At 37.9% G+C, this 21,139-nt stretch overlaps 3 protein-coding genes across 5 annotated transcripts; all 3 read left to right on the top strand.

Moving 5' to 3' along the window:
- The first annotated feature begins 1,484 nt into the window (after window positions 1-1,484).
- On the top strand, window positions 1,485-12,135 carry LOC134647800 (cathepsin G-like). Of its 2 annotated transcripts, none has more exons than XM_063502126.1 (4): window positions 1,485-1,784; window positions 8,467-8,655; window positions 10,141-10,286; window positions 11,963-12,135. In XM_063502126.1, exons 2-4 carry the CDS (start codon window positions 8,599-8,601, stop codon window positions 12,120-12,122), a joined length of 363 nt encoding a protein of 120 aa, XP_063358196.1. In that variant the 5' UTR covers window positions 1,485-1,784; window positions 8,467-8,598; the 3' UTR covers window positions 12,123-12,135. The 2 variants fall into 2 exon arrangements, with proteins under 2 accessions (XP_063358196.1, XP_063358195.1); XM_063502125.1 differs by lacking the exon at window positions 1,485-1,784 and adding an exon at window positions 7,172-7,513.
- Window positions 12,136-13,084: 949 nt separating this feature from the next.
- On the top strand, window positions 13,085-19,205 carry LOC134647798 (trypsin epsilon-like). Of its 2 annotated transcripts, none has more exons than XM_063502122.1 (3): window positions 13,085-13,695; window positions 17,367-17,512; window positions 18,990-19,205. In XM_063502122.1, exons 1-3 carry the CDS (start codon window positions 13,240-13,242, stop codon window positions 19,150-19,152), a joined length of 765 nt encoding a protein of 254 aa, XP_063358192.1. In that variant the 5' UTR covers window positions 13,085-13,239; the 3' UTR covers window positions 19,153-19,205. The 2 variants fall into 2 exon arrangements, with proteins under 2 accessions (XP_063358192.1, XP_063358191.1); XM_063502121.1 differs by lacking the exons at window positions 17,367-17,512; window positions 18,990-19,205 and adding exons at window positions 14,310-14,455; window positions 14,599-14,761.
- A 741-nt stretch (window positions 19,206-19,946) lies between these two features.
- LOC134648421 (hypodermin-B-like) lies at window positions 19,947-20,932 on the top strand. Its single transcript, XM_063502941.1, has 3 exons — window positions 19,947-20,431; window positions 20,514-20,659; window positions 20,762-20,932. The coding sequence occupies exons 1-3, from the start codon at window positions 19,979-19,981 to the stop codon at window positions 20,919-20,921; spliced, it is 759 nt and encodes a 252-aa protein (XP_063359011.1). The 5' UTR covers window positions 19,947-19,978; the 3' UTR covers window positions 20,922-20,932.
- Window positions 20,933-21,139: the final 207 nt, after the last annotated feature.

Below are 21,139 nucleotides of genomic sequence, written 5' to 3'. Positions count from 1 at the left end.
ATAATTGGATTAAAAAAAATGTCGTTTACGGACCTCTGGCTCTTCTAAATTTGTACATAACAAATACTAAAAATATCGGTTAAATAAGTATTTTCATAAAAATGAATCCCATTTTATTTAAAGCTTACTTTTTAGATTTTAAAGAAAGAGTATTGCATTGGGGTAGTAGGTAAATAAATACCTAAACCGGCAAAAAGCTAGACGTGACTCGAAACTTTCGTTCTAAAATCGATTCGTTTTTGTACACACGATCGAAATCGAACGATTTCATAAATCGACTAAATTAGGTCCAACGGAAACCGTTATAGAACGTTTTCGATCATCTTTTTGCTGCAATTTGGAAACCGCAAAAACTATACTTTTTATGTGAAATGTTCAATTGCTTGAAATGCAGTTGAAAGCAACACAAAGAGCTGATTTAGAAAGTAACCTATTTACATACAAGGCACCCTCTTTAATTAATAAATAGATAGTGTTTTCAATTCAAACCCAAAGTGATTAGGTAGGTTAATCTCTTAATAATGAAGTTTGTAGTAACTATATCTTCTTTTTACAATATTTCCTTAAACCTGAAACAGTAAATTGATTGCTCAATTGCGAAATTGGCTGTTGTCGATGATCAAATGTCGATGTTTTCAATTGAGTGCAATTTTGGCGTTGAACAATTGTCAAATATCATCTACATTTTCATCTAACAGAGGCTAAAGTTTGGAAAAACACCTTGTAGGTATTTTATGAATGGTGTTTCGTAATGTCATTTGTAGAATATTATCAAAATATTATTTTTAGATTCTACTTCAACTAAAAAAAAGGTATTTGTAAATTTACTTGCACTGCTGTGGCAGAAAGACAAATGCTGCATATTTGAACGCGCTAATAAATACACAATGATATTTACAGATTTATAAAATCACAAAATACGAATGTAAACCTAGCCTAAAGCCATACTGCCTGATAATGTATCAGCATCGTGCAGCAAGACAAGTAGATCTATTCGAATCTGCTGGTAATTACAAATCAAGGAACTACATGGGCGATAAACGATAGGAAAGCTATTTGTAAGCCTATTATCACGGCACCTCTCTTTCCCCTCGATTACATATAGACAGTCTAGGCGGCCGTACGCAGCCGCTTGAACCAGAGGGCCTTCAGCAAACAACTTCGATAGTAGTAGTTGTCTATTTGTTTTTCTATCGTTTAAATTGGTAATCGGAAAAATAATTAACATTGTTGCTTACGTTACGTACCTACTATAATACTTGGCTTCAGTTAACTAAACAGACCTGAAGCCAAACAGAAAACGCTTAGGCCTTGGTTTCTTGTTGACGCTGATCACTGTGTAGTGAGTACTTGTAAACACTACCTCCTCAGCGTCAAGCGAAACGGGGTTTTTTAAGTTATTTATCTCGATGACTCTGCCATCTACTGGAGGTTGGACGTCTGCTTAAGCCATTTGTTTACCAAAGCCAAGGCCTTAAAATAGAAACAGCAGCAGGACAATCGACAGCCGTATCGAAAACCTAGAAAGCGTCGTTACGCCCGAACGGGCACCTCTCGACTTTCGCGCTGTTCGCCCCTATCGATCAGCTTTTATCGATCGTCGACGACACGTGTTAACAAGTCGGTCTGCACTTCGGCTCGATAAGACGTTATTTATCGACTCCTGCCTCTAAAGCAGTGACGCGGCTATTTATTATACCGATAGCTACCAATTCCTGTGCGGTGTCAAAGATTAATTCGTTATTTGTTGGGGTCGCCTTGGGCTTAGGCGTGTAAGGAAGCAGGTTAGTTGTATTCATGTTACTTACCGTGTCGAACGTTTATGCAAGCCAGTGTACCTGTGACCAACAGTTCCATAGTAGATGGATCATCCATCATCTACATCAATTGAGCACGAGTTTTTCGCTTAACATAATAATACAATTATATGACACGGCAAAAAATACAAGACACTCGGAAGGGACCCGAATTTAGTATTAGTACGTTGAGCACACGTTATATCATGTGTAAAAACACTTTTGACATAGCTTCGACAAGAGCGATGATCGAGATAATGATTTAAGTCTAGGGGGTCATCCCCGTGTAACAAACGAATTTTCTTGCCACAGAATATTTGCTTATTCGAACCATAAAACTTTAACGATTTCATCGTCTATGACAATGTCAAATAGTATTTCGCCACAAGAGAAGCTTGTACAGTCGCCATCAGATATATCGGAGCGGCCGAGGTGCTCACAAATATCTGAATACGCCCCTATTGTCATGCATGGCGCTAGAGTGCGTGCTCAGATATTTTGAGCACCTCCGCTCCGATATATCGGATGGCGACTTGAAAAACTCACGTATCCGTTCTGTCGGGTCCGCTCGAACGTTGGACTCGCGTCCACTCGGTAATGAATAACAAATTAAATGGAGAAGGTAGAAGAAGTAGGTAAGCTAACAACGATAGAGTTGACAGTTAATCAGTGTTGTCTATTTCCTAATGCACCTCTTGTTGACCTTTATAAAACGCAGTTTCCATCTTTAATATTCCTACTTTATTGGACAGCAATAACATAATGTTTACGTTATCATAGGTACGTGAAACCAAAAGGCATCTACAACGAAATAAATAGGGTTCGATAATTGTCCCACCGATGACGAGAAAGCGCCACATTCTTTGCTTAGGTGATACGAGTAGATACAGATAAAATATGTCTGTTTTTACCTGAATATCTACTAGCACAGTTCTATAATGACCAATGACGCTTACGCTTTTAAAGATAATTAATTGTGCTAAATGGAAGCAATTCCAACACTTGACGTCATTACGAGTTTGGTAAAGCACCCAATCTTTTACATTGTGGATCCGTGCTTACTATCAAAGATTTACTAGCTAAACAAAAAGTCAAGTAACAATTTAAAACAATAAAATTCTAAACCCGGTTTCACAAACTAATATGTTAGTTACACATTTGGTGTCCACTAAATATTGCAACCGAAACACAAAGGGAATTGAAAACTAGAATGGATACAGCAAGCACTTAACATTTACTGATTCTCAAGGAACGCTGTACTTTCCATTCAGGGATGGAAAGTGTTTCCTTTCCGTACCAAATGCGTGCGTCCATTCATTGCGTTTTCCCGAGGGGGAAGCATGTAGGGAGGACAATGCAGTTATGTATGAGGCGAATACAGAAATCCTTGCTGGGCTTGAATAGGCTGCGCATAGGTAGGTATGTATTATTAGTTGGTAGAACGATATTAATGCGTAGCTGCGTTACTTTCTTGATCCCGGCCAAACCAGTGTAAGATGGCCTCGGAAACTTCTCTTCATTCCTCCTGTTTTGAGAGCCTATTGCGAAAATCAACAAATGCGAAAATAAGGTAAAGCTAGTAGAGTATGTATAAGCTATGTTACGTTACTATATTCTTGGGGTCCATGCCGCAGTCAGACTTGTTGGATGGGGTGTTCTTTTTAGAATTGGTTAGGTTTTTTTTGGAGGTAAGTATATTTTATAGGTAGTTTGTGTTACATTGGATTTTTAGAGACGAAATAAGGTGCCTTATTGTACATTCTTGGTAAGTATTGGTAATAATGGCCTTTAGCGCCAGAGCCATTAATTGTTACGTGATTTGACTATTTTATGTCCTCTTGGGCCTCAAACTATCTCCACACCAAATTTCATTTCAGTCAGTTCAGCGATTTAAGCGTGAAGAGGGAACAGATAGACAGGCAGACAGAGATAATTTCGCATTTATAATATTAGTAGGGATTATTTATTGACAATCACTTCTCATATTTAAATATTCTGAACTCCCACTTACTCCGAGAATAATCCGTTAACCTCGTAAGTCCCAAGTGTACTTGTACAAGTACAAATCAAATTCTAGTTTTGTGATCATATAGAAATAAAAGAAAGTTACAAATTCAAAAGCGCTAAAATTGCCCTGGGTCTTACGAGGTTTATAAGCCGCGGTTGGGCGCGCCGTCATGATTTGTGCACATGCCTCCACTACTCGTATCTTCCGAAAGAATAAATCATTAAAGTACGAGCTGCATATTGTAACTGTACTTCTACGGCAGTTTAGCTTTCACTGGCCCTGTGTGCTCGTCTACACTTAATTTATTATACGCATGCAACTGTTTATCTAATTAATGTTTGTTACTGACATAATTTCATGGTTGGTACACAGGTTACAGTTTGGTATTTTCTGTTTTATATTGAAATTTTATATTGCTTAACATGTAGGTACTCCGGTTTTAAGGTTGTATATATGTAGAGTTATCAAGGAACGTTGCTAAGAAGAGTACTTATTCAAAATGAACACACCCTCTCCTATTTAATTCAACTGTACTTAGCACAAATAATTTGGACATATAAAGTAGTATTTGAGTACCTATCAATTATTTTAGAGGGAGTTTTGGTAGTTGAGGCTTAATAATTTGTTACTTGTTAGTGATGTTTTGTGCACATAAACAGTACCTATTTAACACCTATACATAAATACTCTGACTGACTAATACCTATACCTACTTACCTAATTATTCCAACCGTAAAGCTATGTTTTTAAGGTTTAAGTTTTTTCACTTCATGTATGAATGAAGTACATACTATAATTTTGTCTTGTATCAAGGCTACGGGCCGCGGCCCGCATGTTAACAGCACGAACGATGTCATTGTCAACCTTGCTCAAGTGTCATCTAAGTTTCAATGAGCACCTGGCGTGGCGGTCTAGCACGAGTTGCGTTCTCGCGCGCGGCTCCATACATCTTGCGCGACTTCAAGTATGGAGTCGCGCGCGAGTACGCAACTCATGCTAGACCGCCTGGTGAGTTCAGAAGTGTTTTAAATGTTTCTTTACTTATTTAATTCTGAGGGTCTGCCACGAAAAACGAATTTCGAAATTTCTTAATTTGCCTCTCTATCGCTGGAATATGGTTCGTTTATCCAGGTAAGGTTCTTTAAGTCCCTGTAACGCACGACATTTGCCTTTGCTTTTATTTGCTAACTAAAGATACCTAGTACTAAAGGTGGCCTACTTACTAAGTCTTCAAATAATAAACTATGTGGAACCTCTGGCTTGTAATTTGTAATGCTCATAAACTAAGGCATTACAAACAAGAACAAACGTGTTTCGTAATGTAATTCCCTATTTCTTGAGTTTACACTTTGTTTCTGTGTTGGAACTCGGCACACACACAGCCTTGATTATAATAGAAATTCAGCGACAGGCACAGTTACCTTAACTTTTCTCGAGAAAAGTAATTAAAATACTCTGGAAAAACTGTGTTCTTCGGTCAGATTTGCTCTTCATTCAAATAAGTAAAAGGTTCACTACCGACAATTTTAATATTATTTATAAAACATACCAAATATGCACCCTGCATACCGTTACATAACAAGTTACTGTCAAATGGTTTCAACCTCGTGCCTACATGTGTCCTACACATCAGACATGACATATTTAGAACACCATAGTTCAAGTTAAAAATACGAGTAGCTTTGAGGTTAAAATCGCCTATACTTTTCCTGAAACCACCCTTAATCAGGTACCTACTCATCAAGATGACTTACTACTACAAACACAAACGGAACACAATGAATCGGTTCAGTCGGTCTAAAGTTACTCATTTAGTTTTGTATGGTGAGTCGAATCGGAGCATTTTGACGATTCCCAGCACCACTGCCGCGTGACGCAACTCAGCATAGCCGGCGTCTGTGTCATAATTCCCGCGACTTACGATTTATGTGAGAACGCCTTTATGCTTTCTATGCAAACGCCACACTTTAAAGGGTTTTCATATGTCCGATCGGGTACATCGGATGTCGGATACGGCTACTACTGAAAATAAATGTTTTTGTTTAAAAGACATTCATTCATTCATTCATTCAATGAAAGCGTTAAAGCAAAAATAAAAGGCCTTGATACCAAGGGATACTCCCTAGCAGCTGTATTTCTGCGAGGGTCACTTGTACCCACACTGATAATGCTATTACATAGAAACACGATCCTTCAACATGTACCTATATATATTACATATGCATATGTTCAACCTGACATCTTAATAAGTAAGTATAAAGTACGCATCGGTACCTACTACAAAATCTTAACTACACAGTACACACACCTACTTAGATTAGATTATAATGACATCAATAAAAAAACAATGGATAGGAGTTTCATTTCTTGGTAAGTATGAACGAAACGCTAGCAAAGCATGAATAGCCACATATTTTCAGCGTTCCTCACGAATCTAGAATGAGCTAAAGAATTTGGGTTGGATGAATAAAACATTATTTACATGGAAATCTTAAGTCAGTGCAGCTGGATCTCATTTGTCCTAGCTGCCATTATTATTTGCGTCGAATTTTGCATGTAACTGATTGTACTATAAAATGAGCCTATACTTTGCTACCTTCTGTAAAGTTGCTAAAAGTAACTTAAATGCTAAATGCTAAAAGTAGCATTTAGCATTTAAGTTCTAGAAAATAAGTTATCTGCTATGCCCCATCCGGGTTTCATAATATGACATGTACTTATATTTGTGTATATTTGTGTATGTTGTTTAGCATGAATAAATGAAATGAAATGAAATGAAAAGTTAGTTTTATTAATAATCATGTCAGAATCTGATGATGCGATTTTTAGTATGAATTAAGGTTATGCATATACCTATATGTAGGTACATCTTTTCTGTGGAAATCATAGTGTCGGATTACCGCACTTTATATTTATAGGGATGTTAAAACTTACTAGTTCTTAAGATTTGTATGATAAAATTAGAAAAATGTATCCAAATCCTAAGCTTTTGTTGTTTCCACAGTAAACACGTCGGTTTTCCTGAAAGTTTTCGACCCACTAAGCATCACTCACACTAGAAGTTTTTCTTCATTTTCTATGGAAGCACCACGTGATCACCGATCAGCCGTCATAGAACATGACATGTCGGACGCCTCAGCGCGCGCTCGGCCCGGTCTAGCGTGAGTCATCCTTAATACATATATGGTGAAGTAGAACTGTTGAACATAAACTGTTTTGTAAAGTCTGTTACTTTGTTAAATACATATTATAATTTTGGCTGATATCACAAAAATATTCCCCTTGGTATAGTTTAACTTAAGACATATCTTTAGATAATGGTAGTTTAAACACGTGCGTCTAATTTTGCACACGTTAATTTTTAATTTAATCCTGATGCTCGTTATTGGCAATAATCCGAGCAGAAGTATGATTAATCGATAAGCTAATCTTTATTTTGCTTTAAGAAACGATGGCAGTAGGACTTTATTTAATATTTGGCTTCATTAAAGCAGTAATTGGCGATGAGGAGGGTTTTATTGTCGGAGGTGATGTAGTGGAGACAATAAAAGAATTCCCTCATGTCGCTTTCTTGGCGTTAACGGGGTCAGATGGGAGTTACATTTGTGGGTCATCCATACTGAACCAAGTGCTATTGGTGACTGCCGCGCACTGTTTGGATGACATCCATAAAATTACAGCGTCTGTTGGGAGTCTGAATAGAGACGAGGTTGTATGCCCAGTATTGTGGTGTTGTGTTAATGTTTTTTTTTGTGTTTGGAGGGCTGCCGTTCCTCAACCCACCAACGGCGTGGCAGCTGACGACCACGAGGGTTCATTACACATCGCCCTTAACTACTTCACGAGTTATCGTCCGGGATACGATGACCCACGATATTTGCGCCTGGTCCATGTCGCGAAATGTTACGTTGATGTATTATGTAGATATAAAAATGTGTAATAATGATACTTATCTCGTTTGTTTATTCCCGGTATGGATCATATACAAACGAATAAAAAAAACGGCCAGTGCAAGTCGGACTCGCGCACGGAGGGTTCCGCACCATCAACAAAAAATAGAGCAAAAAAATCGTGTTTGTTGTATGGGAGCCCCCCTTAAATATTTATTTTATTTTATTTTTAGTATTTGTTGTTATAGCGGCAACAAAGATATATCATTTGTGAAAATTTCAACTATCTAGCTATCGCGGTTCATGAGATAAAGCCTGGTGACAGACCGACGGTCGGACGGACAGACGGACGGACGGACGGACGGACAGCGAAGTCCCCAAGTAATAGGGTCCCGTTTTTTACCCTTTGGGTACGGAACCCTAAAAAGATAAAAAGTCCCTACTTTAATTTCCATTGAAAATAATAAAACTGTGGGCATATGTAAATAAATACCCTATATTTACAATCGGGCACAGAAAAGACAAATGTTAATATTAAATCTGTGGGTCCTACATTAAATCTTTTCGAGACATGGATTTTTCTGAACAAGTGGTCGTTATTCTGAAATTCATTAGTAGATAATGATGAATTTGTTACGTTTTCAATCAAAAGGTACCACATTGTCGGTTGTCGATAAGGTTGATTTCAAATTGAAGCTACATGGAAATAGCGCCTTATTGACTACCGATGATACCGGCCCTTTTGGTTGAGAATGGCACATTTTATTTTAAGGGAACCCTATACATAGTCAAGAGCTTCGAGCAGCACAAACAATGGGATCCAATACACGTTAACCACGACATAGGTCTATGTAGACTAAAAAAGCCATTGACATTGGGAAATAAGGTGAAGAGAGTGGTGCTGATGAAACATCCGCCAAAAACTCACATGGCTGACTTGGCTGGGTGGGGCGCAATCGAAGTAAGTGTAAAACCTGAGGGCCTACCGCGAACCGCGTTCGACGTATTGCCTCCCTGTCACACTTACATACGAATTTACAAGTGCGACAGAGAGGTATCACGTCGAATGTGGTTCGCGGTAGGCCCTCTGAGTAGACGCTCGAAGCGGAGCCTTCGGCGGGGCGTGCAGCGTGGCGTCGGCGTCAGGAGTTATTTAAGCAGCGTGTACTAAGGCCGCTCTTATACGTTTGCATATATTTAACATGCACGCCCAACTCGAGGGTCCACTCAGGCCTTAGTGTAAGGAAAGGTTTTAAGCTAATATTGATATCAATAAGTAAAAAAAGTGACCAAGGCTGTCCGTACCTAGGGTTGGGATTGAACCAGCGTCTTCTGCAAACGCAGCAAAAGCCGTCACTAAGCTTTAACGCGGGCGTTGTTACATGATATAATAAATGTAGCTTTCCATCACATGCTTATATATATTTAATTGCAATAAAGTATTTTTTATCTGCAATTCCAACATATATTCTGATAGAAAGGTCCTGAACATGAAGCATACGTACCCTTCTCTATGGAAAGCCACAAATGAGTACCTTGGGTTAAAGTGCTAGTTAGGTAATGTATCTACGGACGTCACTAATTTTATCAATTGATAGACGGAGAAATGGCTGCAGTTGTCATCTGATTGTCACTTAAGACGAATGGATCTAAGCGAAATATCTATATAAAATTGGGGCATTATCTATGAAAAGGGACCTTATTGTCGATGGCGCTTACGCCGCACAGCGTCGCGCGGCATTGTATTTATATCGGAGCATCGTTAATAATGGCGTAAGCGCCATTGACAATAAGGTCCCTTTTCATAGATAACGTCACAATTATACATATAGGGTCATTGCGCTAGTTTTCGTCCAGCTCTAGTTTTCGTCCACTTGACGAAATTTGAGTATAAACCTACATTGCTGCACAAATTTGGACTTTTTGCAGTCCTTAATGTATATCTATCTACATAAAAGTCGCAAGTAGCAAATTAATAATGCAATATATTATTTGCTAATCCGTCAAGTGGGCGAAAACTAGAGCATGGACGGAAACTAGCGCAATGACCAGGGCTCGGAACCGGTATTTTTAAAAAGCCCGAAATAGCCCAATATTTTGAATTATTTTATGCTCTTTACGTAGAACTGAATCATTTATTTAGGTAACAACATTGTATTATTAGATTGTCCCATTAAAAATGAAATAATAAACCAAAGAACGAAAAAGAACGTAATAATACCGGTTTTTTTGTATCGAGCAAGTACCGGTTTCCGACCCCTGGCAATGACCCCATGTATTTAACAAATATTTTACTTATAGCTGGTCAACCAAATCTTGTCAGTAAAAAAAGGCGCGAAATTCAAATTTTTCTATGGGACGATATCCCTTCGCGCCTACAGTTTTCAAATTTGCCGCCTTTTTCTACTGTCAAGATCTGGTTGACCAAGTATATTTATTATTTTAGGAACAGGACTACGATAACTCGATCATGCTCAAACACACGAGACAGAAACTGTGGACTCATCAGCAGTGCCAAAGGGTCCTCCACAACGCACCCAGAGGAACTATTTGCGGTGGTCAAAGTCAATCCAAAGGAAATTTCGCTTCTAAGTAAGTTGTACAATACTCGTATTTCTCTAATAAAAGATCACCATCTGCCTCGCGTTGTCCCGGCCTTCTGCCACGGCTCATGGGAGCCAGCTGGGGTCCGCTTTGCAACTAATCCCGGGAATTGGCGTCGGCACTAGTTTTTACGAAAGCGACTACCAATTGCCTTCCAACCCAGAGGGGAAACTAGGCCTTATTGGGATTAGTCCGGTTTCCTCACGATGTTTGCCTTCACCGAAAAGCGACTGGTAAATATCAAATGATATTTCGTACATCAGTTTCGAAAAACTCATTAGTACGAGCCGGGGCTTGAACCCGCGACCTCCGGATTGCAAGTCGCACGCTGTTACCGCTAGGCCACCAGCGCTTAATTAATAAGAGATATGTGTGGAAATTTCATCATATCATTTATTCTTCTTACTTGATGGTCTCATCGGAAGATCAGCGCTGGAAGCCACCAGCAACATGCTGAGATGAGGCCATTTCATGACACTTAAATCTTATTTTGTGTTTTCTTTTATATTACCTATTGTCTTGTCTCGTTTGTTTCAACAAATTAATTGAATTTTATTCTATTCTATGTATAAAGAGGCCGGGGTTGCTTGGCCTAATGATTATAGTTATGTCAGTCCGAACATAGTACGGTTTCTTACATAATAAGTGCCTATGAATATTTTCTTAACCCTGGCGCCGATTCTGTATTAACAATTCAATATGCATTTTATCTTGATTCGACCTTGATTCGTTAACGGTTCACGTTTTGATAACCAATCACAAATTGAAATCGGGAGTCGTCTTATGAGGCATTTCGCTTTCATCAATATACATTATTATATTGATTTACTGACGCGATCGAAGTCGTGTCAAAATAAGATAAACGCATTATTAATTGACCGAAGCGTAGCGAAGGTCTACGTTGACCGAAGCGTAGCGAAGGTCTACGTTTTGACTCGGGCATTTTGCTTTTGTATGTCCGGATGTTCTCCTCTACAGGTCACAATTCTCAACCGATTCTTGTGAAATTTTGTGACCAGATTCTATGAGTAAATAATTTTTTTTTGTCGATCCCGATTTTGGAAATATTTCAAAAACGGAGGAGTTGTGATACCTCGCGCTTAAACAAATAGTCGTATCGATATCATAAGAGTATTTTCTTTTTGAGACATGTTTACATAGTAAATGGCAAAAAATGCAGAAAAATTGTATTGCTGGTTTAGGCGGTATTTAGATATTTAATTTGTTCTCAAGAATTAGTAGCCGAATTTCGTCAGCTTAGCTAAGAACTATCATGGCGCATTTTGTAAACAATCGCTTTGTTTGTTTGCACACAGAAAGTCTGGGTTCGATCCCCAATAAGACATAACTTTTGTATTTTTTTATCACTTAAACTGCGTATTTTTTTTTAATAAATTAAAATCTTTGTATTGTTGATTGATCAAACCGCTGTGTGGCGCTGTCATCGTGCACGGTCCCAATAAGCTATGCTCGCGAGGTCTACTGCTCACAGAGCCACTAGATAATTAATGGCCCCCGGGTACAAAGGGTTACTTAAAATCCAGTTAAATTTAACAACATTTGCATCCCTTAGTGAAAACTTTATTTTTAATTTACATAAATTGGATTTTATTCCATGATCACGTAGTGACATGACTTAATAAAATAAGCTTTTTTTGTTGCAGGGGAGACTCCGGCAGCGGCCTCCTAGTCCACAAGGACATAATAGTAGGCCTCGTCTCCTACAAGGACACCAGCATCTCCCGCAGCCTGGTGGTCTACACGAGCGTCCCATATTACTACGATTGGGTTAAGCGCGTGTCAAAACAAATGAATTGCTCTTAATAAATAAAAACTCCTAATCGATGAAGTACTTAGTTTTGGTTGCGGGATAGTCTTTGCCTAGTGCAATCTTAGGCCCACTTGCACCATTCCACTAACCCGAGGTTAAGCGGTTTAACCGTTAACCCTGTGACAAATTGTACTGGTAACTATAGTAATTCCAGGTTTAACCGGTTAACCCCGGGTTAGTGAATGGTGCAAGTGGTCCTTAGGAAATTAAATATTCTTTACCTGCGCACTCAAATAGGTAGAAGTACTTATTGTATCAGGCACTATTTAGAAAGACTTTCGCTTATTTCAGGCCATTGATTTTCTAGTAGAAGAAAACTGAGTTTTGAGGCTGAGGCTTCTTTGTATACCTATTATTTATACATTTTGACTTACTTAAAATAATACAAGTCAGTTGCATGCAGCCAAGCCTTAAACCAGACCCCATCTGACCATAATACATTCTTATCAACCGCTTCAGTTAAATGGAACACCTGTAACAGTAATATTATATTAAGTAGGTATGTAATGTACCTATTGGCAAGGTGCGCAGTCGGTGGAGGGGGAAGTGGCGCTGATCGTCACAAACACAGGTAATCTTATGGAATGTCTGACATTAGTACTAGCGGCAGCCGCTTGAACTAATTTTACTCCATAAGATTTAACGTAGAAAGTCTGCCAAAATGAGGGCAGCACCAGTCGTGCACCTAGCGATTATGTCTGCATATAGGGTATTTGACTGTATTTGAAATAAATGATTTTACACCATGCATGAAATAAAGCACCAGAAGATTATTAGAGAAAAGTAGACAGCAGTTTTGGACACAATTTCTATTTTAAAACCCGTATAAAACTATAAAGAGTAGGTAATTTGATTGTGACGTCACATGCTTCATATAAATTATATAGTAGCAAAATCGTTTTGACAGTTCGAAAAAAGAAACTGATTTGACTAGTAGTCAAATACCCTATTGTGACGAACGGCCAACAATGGAACCCTACACTGAGCAAGGTTCGCCATGCTCTTGGCCGGTTTTTTAATCTAATCCAATAATCGTTATAAGCAATGATCTGTTAAAAACATTGATTAATCGCCAAGCAAACCTGGACAACTATTTCACGTAAAGAAATAATGGCAGTAAGACTATTAATCATGCTATGTGGCTTGAAATTAGTTATTGGGGAACATGAAGGTTTCATAGTCGGAGGTGATTATGTGGATTCTGTTAAAGATTTCCCTCATGTCGCTGCTTTGTATATATATCATAGTGAGGGAGAGGGAGACAATTTTTGTGGATCGTCCATATTGAACCAAAAGATTTTGTTAACTGCTGCTCACTGTCTGCTTGATGACGTCGTGAAAGTAACAGCATTTGTGGGAAGCTTAGACAAGAAGATGGGAAAACTACACCGCATTGACCGCTACCAGATACACAAACGATGGGATATAAACACTGCCAGTAATGACATAGCCTTAGTTAGGCTGAAGAAACCGCTGTCACTCGGGACGGAAGTGAAGAGAGTGATATTAATGAAGAAACCGCCAAAAGTAAAAATAGCTGAAGTGGCTGGTTGGGGCGTAACTGACGTACGTCAACCTTCTAATACATGTTAGGTACATGTGGGGGAAAGAGACAGTCATAAATAAGTAATTTCGGATTACCTACATTAACTTATTTCGCGCTATTATGACGCGCCTGCGCCATTGCGCACGTATATAGATGGCGCTCTCACCTCCAAAAAACGTAGTTTACACAATTTACAAAAGATGGCGCTTCGATTATACGTAGAACGTTCATTAGATTTTTTTAATTAATTAATTTATGTAATTATGTATATTTACTAAAATTCATCTTATTATATTATATGTCAATATGCGAGTTTTATACATCAAAGTAACTTAAAAAAAAAACATACGATCTAAACTAATGATAAAAGAAAACTTAAAAAATAAAATACAAATTACTCTTAGACTAAACTAGCCGATAAAATCATTCTGCGACCCCCCTGATGCAAAAGTGCCCATCACGCTCGCTGCGTTGCCACGTTAAACCGCGATGGATAACCTTTGCATCAGGAAGAACCCAGAGCGAGGATCCAAACCCAATTTATTTATTAAGGTTATTCCATGACTCTCAACATAGGTACATTGATATATTTTAAGATGATCCGTTGACATTTACACATTTTTTTTTCATCTAGGAAGTAAACAACATTGATACAAATCTACTAAAGTACACAAAACAAAAGCTGTGGACTCTTAAAGAGTGCAGAACAGTCTTACCCGATGCACCCGACGGAACCATTTGCGGCGGCGAGAATAATGTCAAGAAAAATTTCGCATCGTAGTAGGTCACTAATATTAATTTATTTCATAAAGTCGTGTAACAATTTTGTACCGAAATATGAGGTTTCTAATATTTTCGTCAGATTTGGCTAATAGTGTGATGAAAACAAATAATCTTTGAATAACCATAATTTTTTTCCGCAGTGGAGATTCCGGCAGTGGCCTCATAGTTAATAAAAATATAATTGTCGGGATAGGCTCCTTTAAAGTCCCCGAAACGACGACCAGTCTGCTGGTCTACACAGACGTCCGACACTTCTACAATTGGATTTTGGTCGAATCGAGACGATTAGCATGCTCTGAATAAAGAAGAAGAAAAGTGTTGGTGTGTTTATTTATAGTCCACTCCGGTCTAGTTAACTCCGGGTTAGTGGCTAACCGATGGTTGGTGCAAGTGGCCTTTAGCGTACACACAGACTAAGTAGGTACACAGAGTATATTTTTTGTGTGATTATGTATTTATTTATTTCTAACTCCTGATACATAATTCCAAGAAATCTGAAAACAGGTATACCTACATCTCCATGTTCCTAAAAGTGATCCCCGCAACGCATGCTGAAAACAATACACTCTGTTTTTGTGTAGTCGTGTAAAAATCAGACTATGTAAGGGTCTAGATTTCTGGAAAGTAGAAACCCATTTTTAAGATACTAAGATCTAAGAGGTCTAAGATCATTATTTATTCTCATAAAAAAGAATACAATTCACTTGACGAGATAAACACAGAACATCAGTACCTATATAACATTTTGTTTTGAGCGCACAAAAAACTTAAATACTTAATTTAACTTAACTAAAACAGGTAGTTTTACAACAGTACTTATTATAACTGACCGGAAATAATAGCTTAAAAAGTATAAAAGTTGCCCTGCCCCCACCCAGCCCATCTAAGATAGAGACAAACCAAAGAAAGTCTGCAGCGCAATAATTTGACATCGAATTAAAAAACTACATATGGCAATGTTTTTTAAGCAGTCAGTAAACGTCATGCACTATGGTATGTGTTTATCAAAATCGTTTAAATATTCATTGTGTTTTGTGATGAACGGAATAAACATGGTGAAACCTTACAAAACCGGCGTGCGGGAGTTACTTTTCCGCATGACGAATAATTTTACATTGTAAAAAGTCAGCACGAGGCGATTCAAGCTGAAAAACGACAATGTTTACAAAATTTGGAGTTGATGACGGGTAAGTGGAATGAAACATCTTAATACTTCACCATATGTACCTACTTAGATAATATAATATTGGTTTAGACTAAGGTTTCACAGCAAATTGAACACACCTAATAGGTATAGGCATACTTATGAACTTCCTCTAACATTTCGAGAAACTCATTGGTACTAGCCGGGTTTTGAGCTCGAACCCACAACCTCCATGCTTATGCTCACGGCATGGGTACCTACTAGTTAAAGCTAAAATTAATTTTTAATATATGTTTATTGTTTTAATGGTTTATTTCGTTTTTCCGAAAACTTTAGTTCGCAATTGCGGGCAATTTCTCTGTCAATCTAATTACACCTTAATGGGAGTAAAAGAGAAAGATGCTCGCATATTGAGAACTTCGGTGTTCGCGGTAGGCCCTCTGTACCTATTTACCGCCGTCGCGGATATTACAAAAGCTTATTAATTTTGATGAAGCCAAATGTCACATTCTCCCAATATTATTTATCAATATTAGTATATGTCTACATATTAATAGTGACATCTATTGTTGGAATGAAATTTATTTTACCATAAAAATTAAGCTGTGCATACAGCTTAATTTTTTCATAGACGGTAAATATGGTAGAAATTTCACAAGTATCAAGACTATTTAATCCATTTTCTGTGGTGTTGTCGCATACTGATTTTTAAAAACTACTTTTAATCTAGCGCTGCAGACTTTCTTTGGTTTGTCTCTAATATGATCTTCTGCTTGTTTTGCACGTAATATCTAAAATAAATTTTATAATCTGCCTGTTGTGACGGACGGCGAACAATGGAAATGGAACCCTACACAGCATGGTCCGACATGCTCTTGGTCGTTTTTTTTTTTAATTTTTCCCAATAATCGTTATAAGCAATGATCTGTGAAAAACATCGATTAATGAACATTCAATAAGCAAAGCTGGACAACTATTTGACGTCAAGAAATAATGGCAGTAAGACTAATAATCATGATATGTGGCTTGAAATTAGTTATTGGGAAACATGAAGGTTTCATAGTCGGAGGTGATTACGTTGATTCTGTTACAGATTTCCCTCATGTCGCTGTACTATCTATAGTTAAAAGTGACGGTTTTGAATGTTTTTGCGGATCGTCTATATTGAACCAAAAGATTTTGTTAACTGCTGCCCACTGTTTTGATGACGTAGTGAAAGTTACAGCACTTGCAGGAACCTTAGATAGGCTGAAGGGAAAACTACACCGCATTGACCGCTACAGGCAGCACAAACAATGGCAAATAAGAACTGTCAGTAATGACATAGCCTTGGCTAGGCTGAAGAAACCGTTGTCATTCGGGAAGTCAGTGAAGAGAGTGATATTAATGAAGAAACCGCCAAAAGCAAAAATGGCAGAACTGGCTGGTTGGGGCCTAGTTGACGTACGTCATCCTTAACACATGTCGTATATGGAACACTCTGGTTCAATTTCACACACTTAAAATGATAGTATAGACGACCGCTTCTCCATACAAACGTAGTCCTCATTTTCCTTCCTACATATTAACTTTGTGTAAAGCAACACAACTTATTGTGTATTTGCCATAGCTCTGCCCCATCATTTGTTTTTTTTTTTGTATATTTTATTATCATAAAAGTTAGAAGCGCAAAACAAATTCGGACAAAAGAATACAAAAACGGCTTAGGCGAATTAAGTTATATATTATATAAATGGTTATCATTTACACAATTTTCTTTCTTAGGAAGATTACGAAAGTGAAACAGAACTACTTAAACATACAAAACAGAAAGTGTGGACTCTTAATGAGTGCAGAAAAGTCTTGCCCAGAGCACCCAAAGGAACTATTTGCGGCGGCGAGAAAAACTCGAAGAAAGATTACGCTTCTAAGTACGGCAATTATAATATTTTACGTCATTAAATATCTCCATCCACATAGAACGTCATAACATAACGTTGCTTAAGGTGAAGTATGTATGTAAACTGCAGCTGCATTACTATTGCGCTGATGGGCGTTTTTTTTTTTTGTTGTTCCCTAGACTTTTTTTTCAAATTTGGGATTTTTTATGTTATTTCTACTCAGAATCACGAGCTTTTTCTATCCTAATAGGAGAAAAAAAGTGTCCCAAAATTTCCATACATCTTTCGATCTTGCCATTGCGCGACCGCCATACAAAGTCTATGAAAAATGGTGACGGAATGGAAATAAAAACCTTAGGACACTTTTTTTCTCCTATTAGGATAGAAAGAACTCGTGATTCTGAGTAGAAATAACATAAAAAATCCCAAATTTGAAAAAAAAGTGTAAGGGACAACAAAAAAAAACCGGCCAAGTGCGAGTCGGACTCGCGCACGGAGGGTTCCGCACCATCAACAAAAAATAGAGCAAAACAAGCAAAAAACGGTCACCCATCCAAGTACTGACCCCGCCCGACGTTGCTTAACTTCGGTCAAAAATCACGTTTGTTGTATGGGAGCCCCACTTAAATCTTTATTTTATTATGTTTTTAGTATTTGTTGTTATAGCGGCAACAGAAATACATCATCTGTGAAAATTTCAACTGTCTAGCTATCACGGTTCGTGAGATACAGCCTGGTGACAGACGGACGGACGGACGGACGGACGGACGGACGGACGGACGGACAGCGGAGCCTTAGTAATAGGGTCCCGTTTTTACCCTTTGGGTACGGAACCCTAAAAAACGCCCTGATAGGGCGCGCGTTGCAGCGATGTTCACTGCCGCATTACTGCTGTGATTGTGACGTTCATTCCATCACTCATTTTTTCAAGGTAATTGACAGATACAGCGACGCGACGTCAACAACGACGCCTCAACAGTAATACAACTGCAGTGACACCCGACGTTACGTTACTTTTAGATAGCTCTTTGAAAAAGGCGTGAGCGCCCCAGCGCAGCGCAATAGGGAATATTACGCAAAAGTCTGCGTAGGGGGCGCCACTCCCAAAACAAGTAAACAATCTAAGGGTCTACCGCAAACGAGACAGTCGACATTTTGTTATCTAACCTCTCTATCACTCTTGCATATTCGATAAAGAGGCAGATAGCTGAGTTTCGATTTCGCGTTTCCCGGTAGGCCCTTTGTAAACAAACCGCCTTGATGTAGGTATCAATGTCATATTTGATTGTCTGTGAAAACTTGTCAAAAAACAGTTTAAGGTACAGTATGTATAAGTTACTCTATGGTATACTTAAGTCACTAGTGCTGCAATCTGGCGGCAAAATATATTGCAGTAATACTCCCTATTGAAGGAAGTTCCATTTCCATAGTTTTATATTCAGAAAATCACCTATAACAGGAAAGAGTGTAACAAAATTTTCGAATAACCATAATTTGTTTTCGGCAGTGGAGATTCCGGTAGTGGCCTCGTTGTTAACAAAAAAATTATTATCGGAATAGTCTCCTACAAACTCACTGAAGTTTCGCGCAGCCTGGTGGTCTACACGGACGCCGCTTACTTCTACGATTGGATTTTGGTCGAATCGAGACGATTAGCATGCTCTCAATAAAGAAACAAAGATGTAGGTGTAGGTATTTATTTAAAGTTTTAATAAATAAAATTAAGTAAAATATTCTATTTATATGAAACCTTGCCGATCCATAATGTAATGAATTAATATCAATTTTTAAATCAAGCAAATAACAAGGGAACAGATAAATAAAGACTGTCATTATGTCAGCTATTGTTAAAGTAAGAATTATTCTTGGGATGGGATTGCTGAAACGGCCATGGGGCTTGAATACATATTAGACAAAGAACACAGAAAACTTGGTTTTATTTAGCTAAACAGAGTTAGACCCAGAAAAGTCTGGAACGATTTTGATAACACATGCAGTGCAACTGTTTTATTAAAGGTCATAATTTAATAGATGTTTGACGTATAAAATAACGCTTACACTGCGTGTGCTATCAAAATTGTGTTTCGTGTATAAAGTATACCTACGGAAGTGTCTGCCGCGGAAATAAGGAAAAACTTACAATAATTAAAGCAGCTACGGCATCACTCGAACCTTCACGTCAAAAACAATTTACCTTCTTTAAAAGTTTATGGCGCAGTTCATCCTAAAATACAATAAGTAATAGATTTTTCTTGATTCGGTATTGTAATGGAACTTATCGTCACGCGATAGAATTACAATAATTTATTTCATTTTAAGTTTGTCCAAAATCTATTTTTACTTTCCGAGAAAATTATATACGAAACCCTCAACTTGCACGTCCTAATTTTGGTACCTTAAAGCAAATTTTTAATTTTAAATCAATGATCGTTATAGGCAATGAAGTAATTAATCCATAAGCATACTGAACAATTACCTACTTCACGTACAGAAACGATGGCAGTAGGACTTTTCGTCTTAATATCTAGCTTTAGATTAATATTAGGAGAAGAGGAAGGATTTATAGTCGGGGGCGACTTTGTTAAAAACATAAGAAAATTTCCTCATGTCGCTTTCCTGACTTTGCAAGTAGCTGACTCAGGCGATGAATATATATGTGGATCTTCAATATTAAACCAATTGATATTGGTAACTGCCGCGCACTGTTTAGATAACATTGGGACAGCGACTGCTTCTGTAGGTAATGTGGATAGGGAAAAGGGAAAGATGTACCATATCGCAAGATTCCAGCAACACGAGAAGTGGGATACGGTTAACATTAATCACGACGTAGCTCTATGTAGACTACAGAAACCATTAGTATTGGGACCGACTGTGAAGCGTGTGGTGCTGATGAAGCATCCTCCGAAAGCGAGAATAGCTGACTTGGCTGGGTGGGGCGTAACCGACGTGAGTTTATCCTTAATGACATGTTTTATATTTTTTAATCCTATAAAATAATTCTGCGTAACATTTTATTTTTTTTTCTTAGGAAGAATACTACTCTGATACAGTTATGCTTAAGCACACAAGACAGAAGCTGTGGACTCATGAACAGTGCCGAAGAATCTTACACAGTTCACCCAAAGGAACTATCTGTGGAGGTGAAAGTCGTGCAAAAAAAGATTTCGCTGCTAGGTAAATTTTCTAGCTTCTAGATATCCTGTTTATGTTTATATTTATGTTTTTTGGAATTACTTGTTCATGTTTATAAACATGGCCGCCATTTTGTTTCTACAGCGGAGACTCTGGTAGCGGGCTCCTAGTTGACAACAAAATAATCGTTGGGCTGGTCTCCTACAAGGACACCAGCGTTTCGCGCAGTCTTGTGATCTACACGGACGTCTCATATTTCTACGATTGGATTATACGCACATCCAAACGATTATCCTGCTCTTGATTATTTTTATGTAAATACCTTACTTTACATGAGCGTTTGTGAAAAATATTATGTCAGTACAAAAAGTAAAATAAAATAACATAAAAATGTGTATACCTTTTATTAAAAATATGAAATTGTTGTGAAGCTATAATATATCAACTAGTCATCATCCCAACTTCTGAAATTAGCAAAATAAAATATAATAAAGATAAAAATTACAATTATTCTACCTTAAA

Source organism: Cydia amplana, chromosome 5 (genome assembly GCF_948474715.1).
Source record: "Cydia amplana chromosome 5, ilCydAmpl1.1, whole genome shotgun sequence".
Lineage (NCBI taxonomy): Eukaryota > Metazoa > Arthropoda > Insecta > Lepidoptera > Tortricidae > Cydia > Cydia amplana.
This window is presented reverse-complemented; position numbering and strand designations above follow the sequence as displayed.